This window comes from Erpetoichthys calabaricus, chromosome 6 (assembly GCF_900747795.2).
Source record: "Erpetoichthys calabaricus chromosome 6, fErpCal1.3, whole genome shotgun sequence".
Lineage (NCBI taxonomy): Eukaryota > Metazoa > Chordata > Cladistia > Polypteriformes > Polypteridae > Erpetoichthys > Erpetoichthys calabaricus.
Window position 1 is genome coordinate 146,156,149 of NC_041399.2, and position 17,035 is coordinate 146,173,183.

The 17,035-nt window shown below is 37.5% G+C and overlaps 1 protein-coding gene across 1 annotated transcript; it reads left to right on the plus strand.

Annotated features, from left to right (window-relative positions):
• The first annotated feature begins 1,056 nt into the window (after positions 1-1,056).
• Positions 1,057-16,743, plus strand: inhbab (inhibin subunit beta Ab). Its single transcript, XM_028803972.2, has 2 exons — positions 1,057-1,719; positions 14,180-16,743. The coding sequence occupies exons 1-2, from the start codon at positions 1,326-1,328 to the stop codon at positions 14,956-14,958; spliced, it is 1,173 nt and encodes a 390-aa protein (XP_028659805.1). The 5' UTR covers positions 1,057-1,325; the 3' UTR covers positions 14,959-16,743.
• The last annotated feature ends 292 nt before the right edge of the window (positions 16,744-17,035 follow it).

Here is a 17,035-nt window from a genome sequence, read left to right on the forward strand (position 1 = left end):
GTCAAAATAACCCGTGTAGTTTACTTACCTCCTCTTTATTACCTTTATGTGTGTGTGTTATACCAGTCTTAAATGTTAATTCTACTGACTATTGTTCTGCTGAACACGAAGGGCTCCATTCCACAGCCTTTCTAACTCTTTTCATATTTTCTATCATTCTTACAGTTCCCGATTGTCCAACAAACAAATCTGTCACATTAGCAGTAGCATGAAAATAGTGAAGGAATTGTTGAGGCACATTAAGTGTGACATAAATGTTCTTTGCATCTCTGTTACAAATTTGGATTTAATATATAATGTAACGGGGAACACAAGGATGAGACTCCAAATAGTAGTTCATGGCACAGTAACTGCATTTAGTAATCAACACCCCGAAAGTCGCCACACCTTTCACCACACCAATTTTATAATTATACCATATACATGTGTGTGTTACACGCTATAACATATCATATACTAATTTGGACACAAGCAAACTATCCAGCTGAATTGGGGTTACACATTGAACCAGTTAAGGAAAGTGTGCTTGCAATTTTTAAGTTTCCATTCTATGTAACCATAATACTGCTGAAGTGGGGAAACTGACAAGAAGAATAAAAAAAGGATGCTGTCATTTAACTGAAACATTGAAGAGTGGAAGGGAGTAAAAGTAATGATGTTACAATCAAAGGATGATAATAAAGACCTTTGTAAAAGAAACAAAATGAAAAATAGTAAGTAAAGTAGTGAAGAGAGGGGCATATAAGGGGATGCAAAGGTTTAAATGGAGCAATGAAGGTGAGCAGAAATCAGACAGGAGACTTAGAAGAAAAAAAAAAAAAACGTGGACCAAGGGGATGAATGACAGTGCATACAACGTTTAGAAGAAATGAGTCATTAGTATAGACAGACAAGGGAGGAGGAGGGTGACTGAGAGAGAGCTGAGAGCGAGTGAGAGAGAGAGAGAGAGAGAGAGAGAGTGTGATCGAGCGAGCATGCTCTTAACCCTGCCCACTTTAAAAAGCCGCCCTCCTTCTCTTCATGTTCCATTGAGCAAAACTGTGCTGCCACTGAGACCTCTAACGCACTCTCCACATCTTTCCAGCACTTCAAAACTCTCATGAGTGCCTGCAGCTGACAAACTCAGACAAACTTTTCATTTTTGGTGAGCTGATCCAGGACATTCCTAGACAGCTCAGTTCGGCTTTCAGCCACAGCAAGCTGCTTTTTCTCTCTTTTTTTAAGGGATTATTGCTCTTATTTTAAAACCTTTTTTTTAGTCTTTTTTTTTCAATAATTCAGTATTTTAAAACAAGGGGGGAAAAGGGCAGCTCCATTCATCCAGGATGTCTTTGCCTCTGCTGAGTGGAATTGTAGTGCTCTTCTTGGGGATGGTGGCACGAAGCTCACTCACTCCGGTGTCTCCAGATGGGCACCCCTCAGTGACCGACTGCCCTTCGTGTGCCCTGGCGAGAATGCAAAAGGATATGCCAGCCACCTCTCAGCCTGACATGGTAGAGGCTGTCAAACAGCACATTTTGAACATGCTGCACTTGAAGATGAGACCAAACATCACCCAGTCTGTGCCCAGGGCAGCCCTCCTGAATGCCATCAAAAAGCTGCATGTAGGCAAAGTCGGTGAGGATGGCAATGTGGAGATAGAGGATGAGAACTCCAACCGGGCAGACGTGAGTGAGCTGGCTGACCAGACTTCAGAAATCATCACTTTTGCTGAGGCAGGTTAGTAGCCCAGGTCGAGGTGGATGGAGAGTGTTGGGTTGTGCCTGGGGAGGGGCGGGTGGTGTCTGTGATGGAATGGGATGGGATTGGATAAGAGATTGAGCAAACACTGCTAGTTAAACTGGTTGGCAAACACTTGCCATCAATGGGAAGGAGCATTAAAAATAAGCTGAGCTCTAAAGCTAACACTTAGAAGTGTTAAAGTGGACCGAATTGCTTGGCATGCCTATTCAACTTTTGGGAATGTTCACAGGACAGTAATTCCATTCCTTGCCCTGAAGGTAAGCCAAAGACTTTTACAAAATGACCTGCTCCGAACGTTACTGTTTTTTTTAACTGACAGGCAACTGAGACGTGCCTGTCGACCAGGCTAAACAAAATAGCCCATTCACATCTAACTTGTTTCAAGCACTGTTTATGTCTGCCGTAATTCACATATCCCCTCGGGGCTGTGAAAGGTATAGTACAAGGGCTAGCAGCACCTCTTTATCTACTCCATGACTTCTTATTACGAGGCGTATTCTCCAAACTTGCTCTGATGTGTTGTCCGAAGGGCTATAATTTTCCCCAGCAAAATAACAGGAGCAGTTAATTACTGAAACTGCTGGCATTTTGTACTAGTACCTTTAACAAAATAATCCGTTAGTATGATTCTACACACTCTTGCAGTGACTGATAGGTACGGTGAAGCTGACTGGAAGCAAGGTAATTAAAATTTCGTGGTCTAGAAACCGAAGTTAACAAATGTGCCTTCAGGCAAATAAGAGTTACAGCCACTGGAAAAAAAAAAAAAAAAAGTTCAGAATGTGGAGAGGAGTAGCTCTCGGCGTGCAGTAGCACAGCTGATCAGCTGTAGAGAAAAAGTCTGGCCCTGAAGGGAATTTTATTTGACAAAGACGGCCAGCCTCCCAGAGCAGTAATCATCTGTAATGAATGGGACGTGCACCTTGCTTCAGTGCTCTCTCTGAGCAGGAAAGAAAGAGCAGTTTCCATTAAATATGTGCAATCGAGGGAAGAACCCAGGTTTATACACAGCCAGAGATAAAGTTATACCCCTGCTTTGCTTCATTATTTATTTTTTCAGGTCATGAGAAATAGGCGTTAAAACATTTCGCTTACCGGGGGTTGGCTGTGTGAACGAAGAATGCCACAGTGCAGTGATAAAAAGAAAGTTTCAACTACGGCTCTTTTTTTTCTTCTTCATGAGACAGACTCAAAATTGCAAGGCAACTGGTGGAATAATGGACACTAAAAATGAGGAATTTTAACCTTTCTACAGGAGCACTGTCTTATCATCAGACTCAATCTGGTGTTTTCGGATGTGTAAGAGGCAGAGAGGGTGGGGAATAGCGGGGTGTAAAATGAGGGATGCATGAAGCTGCATACTACAGCGTAGTATGAAATACTAGCAAAAAAGTTAAACTGTGAGGTTGTACATTTGAAAGAAAATTCCATTAAGCGTTCTTATGTATATAGTTTGTGTATTGGTGGATTATATTATAAATACAATCAATATAGTATAGTGTTTATGTCATATTGTCTAAATGTAGTAGGATATATCTTTGTGTGTGTGATGCACATAATTTTCAATATACAGTAATAAAATAATAGTTTCAATTCAAGAAGCTTTGCTTAAAATATAATTGCTTGACTTTTTCAACTAAACGTAACACATTTTATAACATCTTTTAAAAGTATGAGATGTATGGGGCAGTACATATTTGCTCCCCTGAAGCCCCGAATCATTTCTGGCCTTCTGCATGGTGTTTGCATGGTTGCCCCACGTCTGTGTGGGTTTCCACCCACATTTCTCAGACATGCTCCTCTTCTGACTGCTAACTCTAAATCAGAGCAATGTGTGAGTGTGGGTGTGTGCGCAAGTTTACTCAGTTGTGAACTGGTGGCTTAGTCTTGGACACTGGAAAAAGCACTGCATTCCTTTGACCTTAAGCAGTAAAAAGTGGCTGCTGAGAGATAGATGGAGGGATTGATTTATATTTATAGACGGTATGTATGGTTATATGATAGTTTTATCCAGGAATCTGAGATAATATTACAAAAGAGAATCTTAAGAGGAGATAAACCAATACATGCAGAAGTAGCATTTCACATGTCCACATTATTTGGAAGAAATGTTACTCTGCTTTGCATGTGTTAGGTGGCTGGCATACAGCAAAAGTATCAATGAGAAACAAACTCATATAGTGTTAAAGTACACCATAAAAGTGTACAGTGTTCCCAAATATACATTATTAAGTGTCACCTTAACCCTAGCAATTTTGCTAAGCAGGATGGCAGACCTCAAATCACAAAGAAAGGGTGAGTGTGCTCCATCACAGTACTGTACCTCTGGGATGGCAGGTCACAGCTTGCCCAAATGTTTAGGCTTTACTCAAACAGGGTCCCATTTAGGTTAAAAATGAGCTGTCATCTCTCAAAAAGGCTATCCCCATTAGTATGTGCCACACCATGTGAGGTTTTTTTTTCCTTTGAAAATGTATATAAAAAGGTTAACTTCTTTTCTGTTAACACATTAACAAGACTGAATGTTGAGATCTACTGTATACACCGGAGCGCGCTCACATGCAGAACTGCACGTGCCAGTGAATTGTTAAAAATGAAGGTCCGACTCCAAAAGTTCAGTCACGTTGTTAGCTGAGCACTCGCTGTGCACAAGTCCAGCCGGCTGGCTTCGCTCTTCTTGGAAGTGTTCTGTTTGCTCAGAATGCCTGGCGTGGCTCGCAGATGTTCAACACATTTTGCCTGCAACTCTTTGCCCGAGTGGAAACTGTAGCTGTCAGCGATGAGCACCATATACCTGCTGCAATTCACTAATTCATTTGTACAAGCGATAGTCGTACATTTCAGAACCATATTTAACATTATGACCAATTGATCAGTTGCCCAAAAGCTTTAAATCACGGAACATATGCGAAATGAGCGACGGGCAATGGTGCTGCAGGACTGACAAAACCCAAAAAAAAATGTGAAATCGAACGGACGGGCAAAGCTGCACGACGGGAGCGCAGCCGCAGAACGGAGCCGACGAAGCCTGTAGGCAGGTGAAAGTCCCGCTTCTCACGTCACTTCAGTGACACATCACGATTTGAAACACACAGCGGATCTGATCGCTAACACGCTGATATCCGAGAGGTGGCGAAAAAACTCAAACAAGAACAACTAGATTTATGTCCGTTATCTTCCGCAAACAGGAGGGTCGTCGCTTTTGTCGCGTGTTGCTTAAACGTGGTACATGAAGACTTTCTCGCCCCTCCTCCTTCCAGAAGAAATCAAAGGATAATGGAGAGCTAATTTAACTAGAAAAGCATACTTCAGAAATAATTATAGTGGGTGAAAGGGGGTAATTTACACATTTTAATTTTATGTATTCATTTTTTTAAAATTTTGCACTAGTATGTCAAATTTGTAGCACTTTGCAATCGGGAGTTCCATTGGCCGATTTCCACCGTTTTGGCAAGGGTTCTGTTTTAGCAAGGGTAACCAGGGTGAGGAGAAGAAAAGGGCAGAAAAAGGCAAAAAATGGCCGGATGATTCCGGCAGCAGTATTTCACAGATTGACAGGATCCATGCGAAAGCCTTGCCTTTACAGTGTCCATCGCCGCAGGAAAGCGGCTGTAATAAATAATTGAGAACGCATTTCAGAGCTGCCTGAAGCCATTACATGATCTGAGTAGCTGTTAAAGAGGTGTAGGTCATGCTGATTAATTGTGCCAAATCCTGCTCTTAGGAGTTTGACTGTTGCTGGAAAATAAATACCCAACTGAAGGCATGTAAGATCATTTTGTACTGTTCGTCTTTGTGCTAGAGGGAAAGGCGGAAAGGGGTGGATATAAGTATATAAATTAAGACTCAAACTTTATTTAATCGTCTTATTTATTTATCGTATGTAATCAGGCGTTAACCTTGGCTTACTTTATTGTTTTGGACTCAAAACGTTATACTCCACCAATTATGTGGCAGATAGTTACAATAAAAAAAGCCGTTCAGCCACCAATGGAAGATGCGGCAGTGCGGCCAGCCTCTTGGTTTACACGCTACTATGTGCCAGTTTACCAAAGGCCAGCAGAGGGCAGCAACAAAAGAAATTCTTTTCTCATTGATGCGTGAACTTAATCTGCAATTTCTTTTTACAATTCTTATGCACCGCACAACTTTTACGGACATGAAATGTGTTTATGTTATTGATTTTAAGGTATTGCCATATTACAGACTTTAAAATTACCTGTAGATCAGCCAAGTGCATTATACATTTATATAAGCACTCCGTATTTTATAATTAAAAATACATCTAGGTAATAAAATGTTTAATTTAAATACATTTGTACACTAAACACTTTTAAGTTTGTTAAAGGTGAGGAACTTTCAGATTTTGCTATATTCAGAGAAATCTGCAGTTTAGTCCTTAATATAATGTTATTCTTGTGAAGTAAACTATTATTAAATTAACATGACAAATCATTATAACAATTAAATAAATATAGTACATTATCTTTTAAAAGTTACAACTGAAGAGATACACAACTCACTGCAATCATGCCACATTAACATCATGCTTTAGCCTTGCTCTTTGTATTTCATTTCTACTTTTGTTTCTATATTTTAAACAAATGTTATAGTGTGTATACTTTGCACTGTTGCCAAAATATATATATCATTTCTTTTTTGTAGCTGTGGGCTTTGTATTCATTTCTGTCAGCATTGTCATCCTGAGCTTTATCAGATATATAAAGAGCTTCATCTCTTTCCGTGTCTAATTTTAAACAGCAATGGATTTAAATATCTGATTCAATTCTTAACGTTTCATGTTTAAAAAAAATGTATGGGGACAATCTAATCTGGCAGGGAAACCAGTCTGTCTGCTGTGTTTAATTACTTCTTTCATATAGCTACGCCCCTCAGTAATTGGTTAAGTCTCTTTGCCATTATGATGAGCAATATGGCATGCTATACTGTTTGAATGGGTTCCATGGTGGGTATGAACTGCACATAATGGGGGAAAGACTTAACCAGTTAATCTGAGATTGAGTTCAGCGAAAGAAGCAATTAGGTATAACACTGCCTGACAAAAGCACAGAAGTTTCCATGCTTCTCCCAAGGGTCTTTTTTTAACTAATTGCAATGTTTTAGTGTAAAAAATTTACATTTTGATTTCCTCAGACATTAAACCAAACCCTTCCAATTTTTTGTGCTTCATCTGACAACAGAATGTTTTAAAAACAAAAGCAGAATGCAGATGAGTGGGTGTCTCTGCCTTGGCCTTCTTTACATCAGCTGCTTTCCTGCTGGCCAGTTGTGTTCCCCAGAGGATTAGACCAATGACCGACAGGTGCTTTGCCTCCTTCCTTCATTATATATAATTAAAACGCTTATGATTCACAATAGAATGATCATTATTGTCTGTTTTATATCCCATATATTTTACAGTCAACTGGCTCATAACAACAGCCGGTAGATTTTCAAGTGGCTTAATGAAGTCTAGTGTGCAGTGCACACATTAGAATAATGCCTTGCCTTCTCAGAATAATAATTTCCACACTTAGTTTTTCACTTACAATTCACTGCTACCTTGTTTATCTTTAAATAAATCAGCACTGCTTATGCTTTTTTTTAAATTAAAACATTCCATATGACTTTAAACAAACAGTTAAACAGTCTTATTTTAAGTGAATTTAACATTAGTAGTTTTCTGATGCAAATACATAATTAAGTATTTGACTCAATTGAAAAAGAATAACTGTAGGAAAGTGATGCTAGTTTTTACTGGGAATAAATCTTGTCTGTGGTTATTTAAACATTTTTTTGCCACAATACAATTGCGCATGCTGTTCCCAGACTTTTACTCTGTATGCATTCACAAATATACTTGTTTCTCCTTCAGATACAAATCTACTTAGTCCGCTGAAATGAGACACATGTAATTCTCAACTGACAGACTTTTGACAGTATAGGATTTCACATACCTAATTCAACCACAACAAGAAAAAACCCTTCAGGCCATAGAAAGCAGAGCATATTCATTTGTGTAAAGTGAAAGAAAATATTAGTTCTAGCTGTGCTGAGTACTGGCAAAAGTAACATTTCTAGTGTGAATCGTAACGGCTGCCATCATTAGCTGCCTTCAAGCTAGGTTTTATTTTACAAATCATTTCAAATGAACATGTAGTGGTGTATTATATGTGTGTAAAATATCTGTTCACTGAGTGTGTCCAATTTTAAATTTACCTTTGTCATGCATTATTATAATCTCAAGGGAAGGGTGTAGAAAAACATTGCTTGTTAATTTGATTGGCTACTGTATCTTGGGCTGGTGTGATTGGTGTGTGGGAATGTGCACGAGTGTGCTCTGGGATGAACTGACACTCTGTCCAGGGTGCAGGAGGGGGCTCTGGCTGGGGACCAGGAGAGGCTCCAGTGCACTTTGATCCTAAATTAGAAATAGTGGAATCAGAAAATGGAAGATGGAATGGAAGAATGGAATCAGTATATAATGATAATACAAGACATGTTTGTTACTAGATACCATACCTTAAAGTGTTCAGTATTATATAATAATTATTAATCTTTATTTTATATAATTCTTAAGCTATTGAGCACAGTCAGGAAGTGTCACAGTCTGCTAAAAAGGGTCCTTTTTGAATACCATCCAGCTGTCAAATTGAGAGAAGCCAAGGAACTAAAAGTTTGTTCTTCGCCACAAAAAAAAAGTATCAAAAGTGTTGTACTGTGTTAAATTATTCTGATGAGACCTGAAGAACCTATTGTAAAGAATGTCAGCAGACAGACCATATGGTTTGACGGCCATCCAGTCCCTCAACAAGGCTGGCCTCAAGGTTACAGCTGGGGTGGTGTCCAGCAGAATGATGTTTTGATTGCAAATGAGAAAAGGGAAGCAGTTATTTTTCTGCCCCCATAAAAGGAGCAGTTGATTGGCACATCATCTTTTTTGAGAAGCAACCTTGGCTTTTCATTTGATATCTGTTTTCCACAGGACTGTAATGGGATGCCGCCAGAACTGTTTGGAAATTGATGGGCTTGACATTTGTTAAACACTGATAATAAATGGCCATGAAAACAGAAGATAGGGAGTTTTGCTTGGCATTTCCTTGGCTGCAATTAAAACATGAAACATTTTTATTAAAACATCGTAATCTAATATATTTAATTTAGCTCATTACTTTGATTTCACAATTAAACATTTTATTATGTTATTAGGATCTACATGAATTGCTTGCAAGTTACTATTCCTGTACCATAGTGCTACTTTTTCCTTGAGTTCACTGTAAATATTTCCATTTTGAATACAAATATTATAACTAGTGATGACATGCTAATGGCAAAAGTTTATCTGGCATATTAGTCAAACTTTACTATTAAAAAAGTGTTCTTTCTAAATGGTACAGAGCTTAAAGTGCATTTTCTTAAGTTCAAACATGTCATGATGTTTATTTTTCACATGTGTATAAGTAAAATATGAGAATCATATTGAAAATAAGTTAGCAATGATTCAGTCCCTTTATTTTATTTGATCATTTACATATTTGTCTATCCAATTAAAAGTTGAAGCTGTATGACACTGTATCTGCCCATTTTTACTATAAATTTAATATAGTCCTATTTATTCCTACACCAAGTACATAAACTTTTTATCACTCAGTGAATATGCATGTTTGGAGCAACGTCTTCTTGGTGGGTCACTCCATCGCTGTTATAAAACACCAATGGAATTCAAAACAACTCAAGCAAAGAATAGCATGTGGGAAATCAGAATTAACAGTCATCAGATGCAAAAAAATAAACCATTCCTGTCCCACTAGGTCTGTCTAACAGTGATTAGGTGTCCTTGTTCATCTTCAGACTCCCAAAAACAACCTAATTCTTATTTCCACTTTTTCCTCCATCAAACTTTCTCTTCTGGTCTTGCTACTTCCCTGCAATTGAGCCTCTGAGCCCTGAATTACTGGTTTACTGTCCAAATTACTATTGCTGCCAGGTCATACCTAGAAATATGTATGTAGCCAAGAACAGTCTTTTAAAATCAGAGGGCTGCTCTAGGTGTACAGTTACTTTGCTTAGGGCAGATATTCTGCTTTTTAGCTGCCTGCTCCTTTAAAGAAAGCAGGAATATTTCCCTTGTGTGGGATGCCTATTGTTAACTGAGAGCATAATGCAAGTTTCATCCTAGTCTACCATGTCATCCTTCACTTTGTGGAGTTTCACTTATCCCATACAAGGTGGTTCTGGTATATTCTTACTGCCATGGACAAATGTCAAGCTAAAATTGTTGTCAAAAGGGAAGAAGAACCTATCAGAACAATACATCTTTTTTCAGTTCTACATTGATCTTTTTATATTAAGTAGTTATGCAGGATGCAGGTAAATGACAATTACACTGGTGTCAAAATAAACTGCATTGGAATTCAAGATTCTATACATTAATTCTTTATCTTTTATTAACATTTGACTGTCTTTCAATGCAGCTTGTACAAATGAACTGAACTTGATCCAGGTCATGAGGAGCCAAGGCCTTTTACAATGGCTTGGACTGTAGTTAGTGAATCACAGCATAAGCAAACAGACCAACAGCAGATTACTTGCATTTTATGTATAAATATTACCTGACAATGTCTGTATATCTGATAAATCAATCAGGATTAAAATGGAAAAATGCTGCCATCTTCATTTTTTGCATGAACATGAGTGTTTATGTTGTCAAGCTATCTAGAGACTGTCAGTTTAAATAGAAACCCCAAGGGCTAAATTGAAGAAGGCAAATATAAGTGCAGCCACTTATGTATACAAATTTTTCAAGAACACTAGACCTTTGTCACCTTCGATGTAACAGGTCTGGAAGGTGAAATTCAATCACTGCATACAACTACCTTCAGGGAAATGGTCATGTGCCTAATTACAGAAGGCTTTAAGTGCAGCAACAAAGGTAAAATTCCTACCCTCTCAGAGCAGAGCAACTGAAATCTAACACACTTAAATGATAAATTGTAGTTGCTGTAAGTGATTAAAGGCATAGTAGTGAAAAAAATGCATATATCTTTATTCAACTGTTTGTCTACCGTTAGTCAAGAGTAATTACTCAGTGGAAAGAGGCAGAGTGTTATCAAGGATGGAGGCAGGGGGTCATATTATAACATCATCGTAGTTATTAAATGGCACTGTTCAGATATGATAAATTAATATGAAGTAGGTCTAAATAAAAAGAATCCCACAGAGGAGGCTCATGTTCAATGTCGTCTTACACCTGAATTTCTCTTACAAAAAAAAATAATTAAATAAAACAAATACAGCAAAACACTAACAAACAGTAGAAGACAGAACACATTCTGCTTGTCCTGTAATGCTGGAAGGACCTGAATGTTTTTATAACTTTTAGATCTGTGTGGCCAGAAGTCTTATAAGATTGGTAAACTCCCTTTTGCCATACTGGCGTGGTTAGACATTGCACAGTAATGCAAAAATCAATTCTTAAAACTTGAAAGCTTTTGCCAGATAAAGCCTACTGAAACATGCTGTTGTAGACAGGCTTTGAGCACTTGGGAAAGTGCTGACCTCAACTTGTAATACTGCCACAAACCAGAAGGAGCATTTTGAGGATTTCTTATCTCTGAAGATACTTCTTTTTCAGAGGAGACAGTGGCTGGAAACATGCCAGGTTATCTCTGCGGTTGCAGTGATCAACAAACTGAAAACCGCAGGATATTGCTTGGTTAACATGTCTCTTAATGTTATGCGGAGGGCAGTACTAGTACTTCCATACTGACAGAATATAGTAGAGATTTTCGAAAAGGAATACTGTATCAGTTACTGGAGAATACCAGTTCTCAGCTTAATATATGTTAAGGTGTTGCAACATAACCTTTTCTTTGAAAGATGAATTACAGGTTAAGGAGGAGCAATGGAAATATCCTTCTTGCTATGGTATGGTATGACTTTGTGTAGATGTTTGTGTTTTGTGGATCTGGTGAAGGTTTCAGACCATGTTTTTCAGAGTATCACCTGAAAGAGTGTAAGGCTGGAAGACTATTACAAGCCATTTGGAGCCAGAATTTACATAGCTGGGTCTGCGTCTGATTCTTTTTATTAGGCCTAAAGGGTTTAAGGTTATTCTGAGATTTTGCCAGGGTGTGTCTTGTCTCCCCACCTGTTTTTGATTTTCATGAACGTCATGTTAAAGCACAAACAAGTCTTGGAGGGTATATAGCCAGAGATCTCAAGCATTTCATCTGTTATGTATCCAGATGATTACATTGGCTTGGCCTTATCTGATTGTGACCTTTGCACCAGTGTACTTATTATCTGAGTGATACAGTATGTGGTCAGAATGAGAATTAACACCTCCAAATCTGAAAAGTTCATAATTCTCATCAAGTAGAAAGGCTAAAAGTTTTAAGAAATCAAGGTGTTCTTCATTATTAAGTGTAAATTGAATTGAGATATTGAGCATCAAGTGTAGAAGTGCTGTGCTGCACATGTTGAATCAAACAGTGGTGGTGAGCAAGAAGCTGAATCTTCAAATTTATACTGCCTGTCTGAGTTCCCATACTTATTCATGGTGAGTTGCATTGAGTAGGGCTCAAAGATGAAAACATGAGTTCAAACACTGGAAGCATACACTGAGTACAAGAAGTCAAAATAAAGTTGTGCAGAATTACATGACCCTTTCATTGTTATACGGTGAAGAACTAGCTGATTCTGTACGACATTATAGTAGAGCTGTTTCTACTCTGGTCAAGAGAAACCTATTTGAGTTGGTTTGGGAACATCTTGAAAAACTACCTCGATAGTCTTTTTGATGAGAGGAGACACAGGACACACAAGAGAGAGAGTATAATTTTCAGATAATCTTGATGCGTGGCAATTCCTCAGAACATTATATAGTAAGAAAGATTTCTGATTTGCTTTATTAGAGGTTTGCCAATCAGTGTAGGTTTATTTACAAAGCATCTTTCACACAGAACACCATTTCCATCAGACTGTAAAGAAAACAAAGAAGTACAAAAACAAGAAGCCCTTTTTGTGAATTAAAACTTGACTTTTGTTGTACATTTTGTGGGGAAACAGTTCAGTTAATTTCTTACCAGCAACAATACATTATCAGACAGTAATGTAAAGCATTATATATTGTGCTGATCCCACTTAGCAATGCTCCACTTATTACATACTTTTAAAATGTAATCTATCAAAGTGTGGGAATATACAGTGTTACTGAGAAAAGTGGTTAAGTGTTCTTCCTTTTCTTTAGTACCTTTTTGTTTAGATTATTTGTTTTAATATTGCCTTGGTTAAACTCTGCCTAACTGTAGCAGTTATGTCAAGGACAATTAATGTTATGCTGTAATGTTGCATCAGCTTTAGTCCTGCTGGGCTAATTAGTTTCCCTTTTTTATTTCTTGTTAGGCTGCCATATGTAGGCCAGTTTAAATGCTTTTATTGCTGAACATGAAAATATGCTGCACAATGTCAATTTCATGAGCAAGTCTAATTGTAACTGCAGATTTACTTTTGATTTGCAACAGCTTCTAGTTGCACATGGCACACCACCAAACTGCTGCTTTGCTTCCAGCGGTTCATTAGCCAAGTAGTGTTTGACTTCTGAGGACATACCTCTCTACTGGAAAGCTAACAAAACAGCAAGCCCTGCTTTTGGTGGAGTTTATAGGACAGAGTTCTATTAAAGGTTATTGTGCAGACTGCCAGTTCTAAAAATAATGGAAAGATGATGTAATGAATTGATTGCATAGCTTAAAATTAACACCTAAAGTATAGTATATGCTGAAAAATGTTTCCCATGTTACCAGAAATTATGGCAAGGAAAAAATTAGTAATCCTATATTTTCCAATCACAAAATTGAGTTCAAATATTAATCCGCATTAAAACCATATTTATAAAACAACAGCATGATTTACTCACAGTTACAAAGAGAGACATCACGTTATGGTTATAGTCTTTGATGTGAAGTTACGTTGTGCATTTAGTTTAATTTTTTTGCAGATGTAACACTCTTTGTTCTGTGAAATAAAATATTTGGCAACTGTGCTCAAAAGAAAAACAGATCAATGTACACTGACTAGAAAAATCAAATATTAATTCTGCAATGCATTAGAGAATGCATAAAAAACTGACTTTATTTTGTAGGTAAGAGGTTTCACAACAAATTTTCAATCATTAGCACTTGAAAGAACTGTGTATTCAGTAACAACTTTTTTAAATGGGAAAACTGTTCCAGATTAAATACATAGCTTCCCTCTTTCTCAGAAAATGCCTTTATTAAACATATCACTTCAAAGGGACAACAATAGAAAAACAATATGTACTGTATTTTTAGATATGTGATTACCTATATTACATGATTGGTTTCTGTTCTTCTCTTGGAATTTATTTCTGTTGTATAAAATAATACATTGTCCATTATTTTTTGTTTTTCAGGTCCATCCCGAGATATTGTGCATTTTCAGATATCCAAGGAAGGCAGTGATTTATCTTTGATAGAACAAGCAAATGTGTGGCTATTCCTAAGGCTTTCCAAGACTAACAGAAGCCGAGCCAAAGTGACTATTCGGCTGTACCAGAAGAGACAAAATGCAAACAAGACAGGAGCAGAGATTATGGTATCAGAGAAAGCTGTTGACACTCGAAGAAGTGGTTGGCACACATTGCCAGTAGCTAGCATTGTCCAAGCCTTGCTAGAGAAAGGCCACAACACCTTAGATCTGAGGATAGCCTGTGACCAATGCCAAGAAGCTGGCGCTACCCCAATTCTTGCAGAGAAAGAGGAGAAGGAACAATCTCATCGACCCTTCCTCATGGTTGTAGCAAGACAGTCAGAGGATCACCCACACCGGCGACGAAAGAGGGGTTTGGAATGTGATGGGAAGATCAGTATCTGTTGCAAAAAGCAGTTTCAAGTCAGCTTCAAGGATATTGGTTGGAATGACTGGATTATTGCACCTTCAAGCTATCATGCAAACTACTGTGAAGGTGACTGTCCTAGCCACATAACAGTCACTTCTGGCTCTCCTCTCTCTTTTCACTCAACTGTCATCAGTCACTACAGAATTCGGGGTTACAGCCCCTTTAACAGTATGAAATCTTGCTGTGTGCCTACCAAATTGAGGGCAATGTCCATGTTATACTACGATGACGGACAAAACATTGTTAAAAAAGACATCCAAAACATGATTGTAGAAGAATGTGGCTGTTCCTAAAATATGCAAACATATGCCATGAACGAATATACATAAATGGTGAAATTATTATAAAAACAATCACTTCATGTGGACCTAGAAACATTGACAGACTGAACGTGGTGTCGGATTTGGAGGCGCCTCGTAATCTGCTGATTATCTGTCACTTGAACCAGCCTGTGGCACTTTCCCATTTGAAAGAAAAAAAAATATATATATAAATATAAACATATAATATATTTTTGTTACAAATAAGCAACATAAAGAGGGGGGCAAAAGAGAAAGAGAGAGAGAGAATATTTTTGCTGCAAGTAATGCAGCATTGACGGTCAGCACTGCACTGCAATAAAAAAAGTTTGTGTTGATAAGGTGCCTACGGTTTCGAAAACTATGCAACCTGTCAATTTTCTTTTTTTTTTTTTAACTGTTTACCTTTTCAAAAAAGAGGAAGACTTTTTTTTTGGAAGTAAATGTTTAATCTTTTTTGTCATTGAGAGATACTTGAAAGAAACATGTTTGACCAGCTGCTGGAGCCAAACACTATATAATTATTTTGTTGTTGTTATTGATATTGTTATTTGTATTTTTAAACGTTCTGAACGTTGACAATTTGCACTATATCGACATTTCTGCCTAATTGTTATTTAACAGGTAGTGGAATAGAGGTGAGCTGCACTTAAATGTGAGCTAAACAAACCTGTACAGCACACAAAATAATAAGACGAGGGTTGGGTGAGGAGGGGGGTTGTAGGGAAACAACTTTTAAAACTTTTTTTTTTTTTTGGTTCTTTTAACAAAAACACCAAAGACTTTGTGTGAGTGTTGTGATTGTAATCAGACAGTTCTTCACAAAATGACTTGTTCAGTCAGGCTTTGGTTGAAAGAGATCAACGATTTAAAACCCTGATTCACTATGCCACCAGGAGCATTGAGTTCTCCAAATGTAGTAAAACACTGTTGAGGAGGCTGACAATAAATAAAAAGCACTTCTTATCTTTTTGGACTCTGCCAGTCATGTGCAAAACCACATATTGGAAATAAAGTAAAGAAATATTCAATAATGGACATTCTTTACCCTACACTTAAAGCCAGTTAAGAGATTTAGCCAGTAATATAATGTGTTGCCACAGCCTTGTGCATTGGTCTTTTCTAATATGGGAAAAAAATGACTCTTCCTTTTGTTTCACAGAGGATAAGAACAAACATATGTCTTTGACCAGGTTTTTCCTAATTTAATTACTCTAGTATAACATAAGGTAAAGCCACCCCAGCCAGCTACTAGAAAATACGCAGAGTATTTCGGCAAATGCTTCACATATCTTGTCATTTATTTAGCCTGCACGCAGTTGGCCATGGCATATCCACACACACAAACACACACACACACACACACACACACACACTAGTGTCTTTACTTGTGGCTATCAGACTCCCAAGTTCCAACTTGTCTTAAAAGCTTTTGTGTGTGTATAGAGCAACAAATACTGTACCTGTGTACAGTGTCCAACTACAAGCAGCTTGACAAGATTTACTAGAAAGTCTCACTTTGTACTAATATAGTCTGGGCTTGACCAAGGTTCATTAACAGGCACAGCATCAAAACACAATGAAATGGAAGCTAAAGTGTTTGAACTAATAAAATGAAAAACAACTTTATTTTTTAATCTGTATATATCGACATGCTGATAAATTTATGTTGCATTGCTTTGTTGTACAATTCAGAACAAGATGTGCTTGTGGCTATGTTTTCTATCTAATTTATTTTACTTTTTGGCTTCTTTATTAAAGCTTAAGGGTTGTACACTACATTTGTCATGGCATCTTTTTAAATTGTCATTTATTTAACTGGTACAGTTATATATACCGATATTACCACTCAAATCTGTGGCAAAACAAAGCAAATAGACCAAACTTGTATTGAAATATTCTGTACATTCTGGATAATAATACTTTGAAGACTGGTAAAAATAAAACAAAAATCATTACAAAACTTTGTATTTCTTTTGTACATGCAAAGCTGTGTTTTACTGTCAATCTATTCAATACAATTAAACAAAAGTAATACTTGCAAATGTTGAATTAAAAGTGAGGTTTTGAC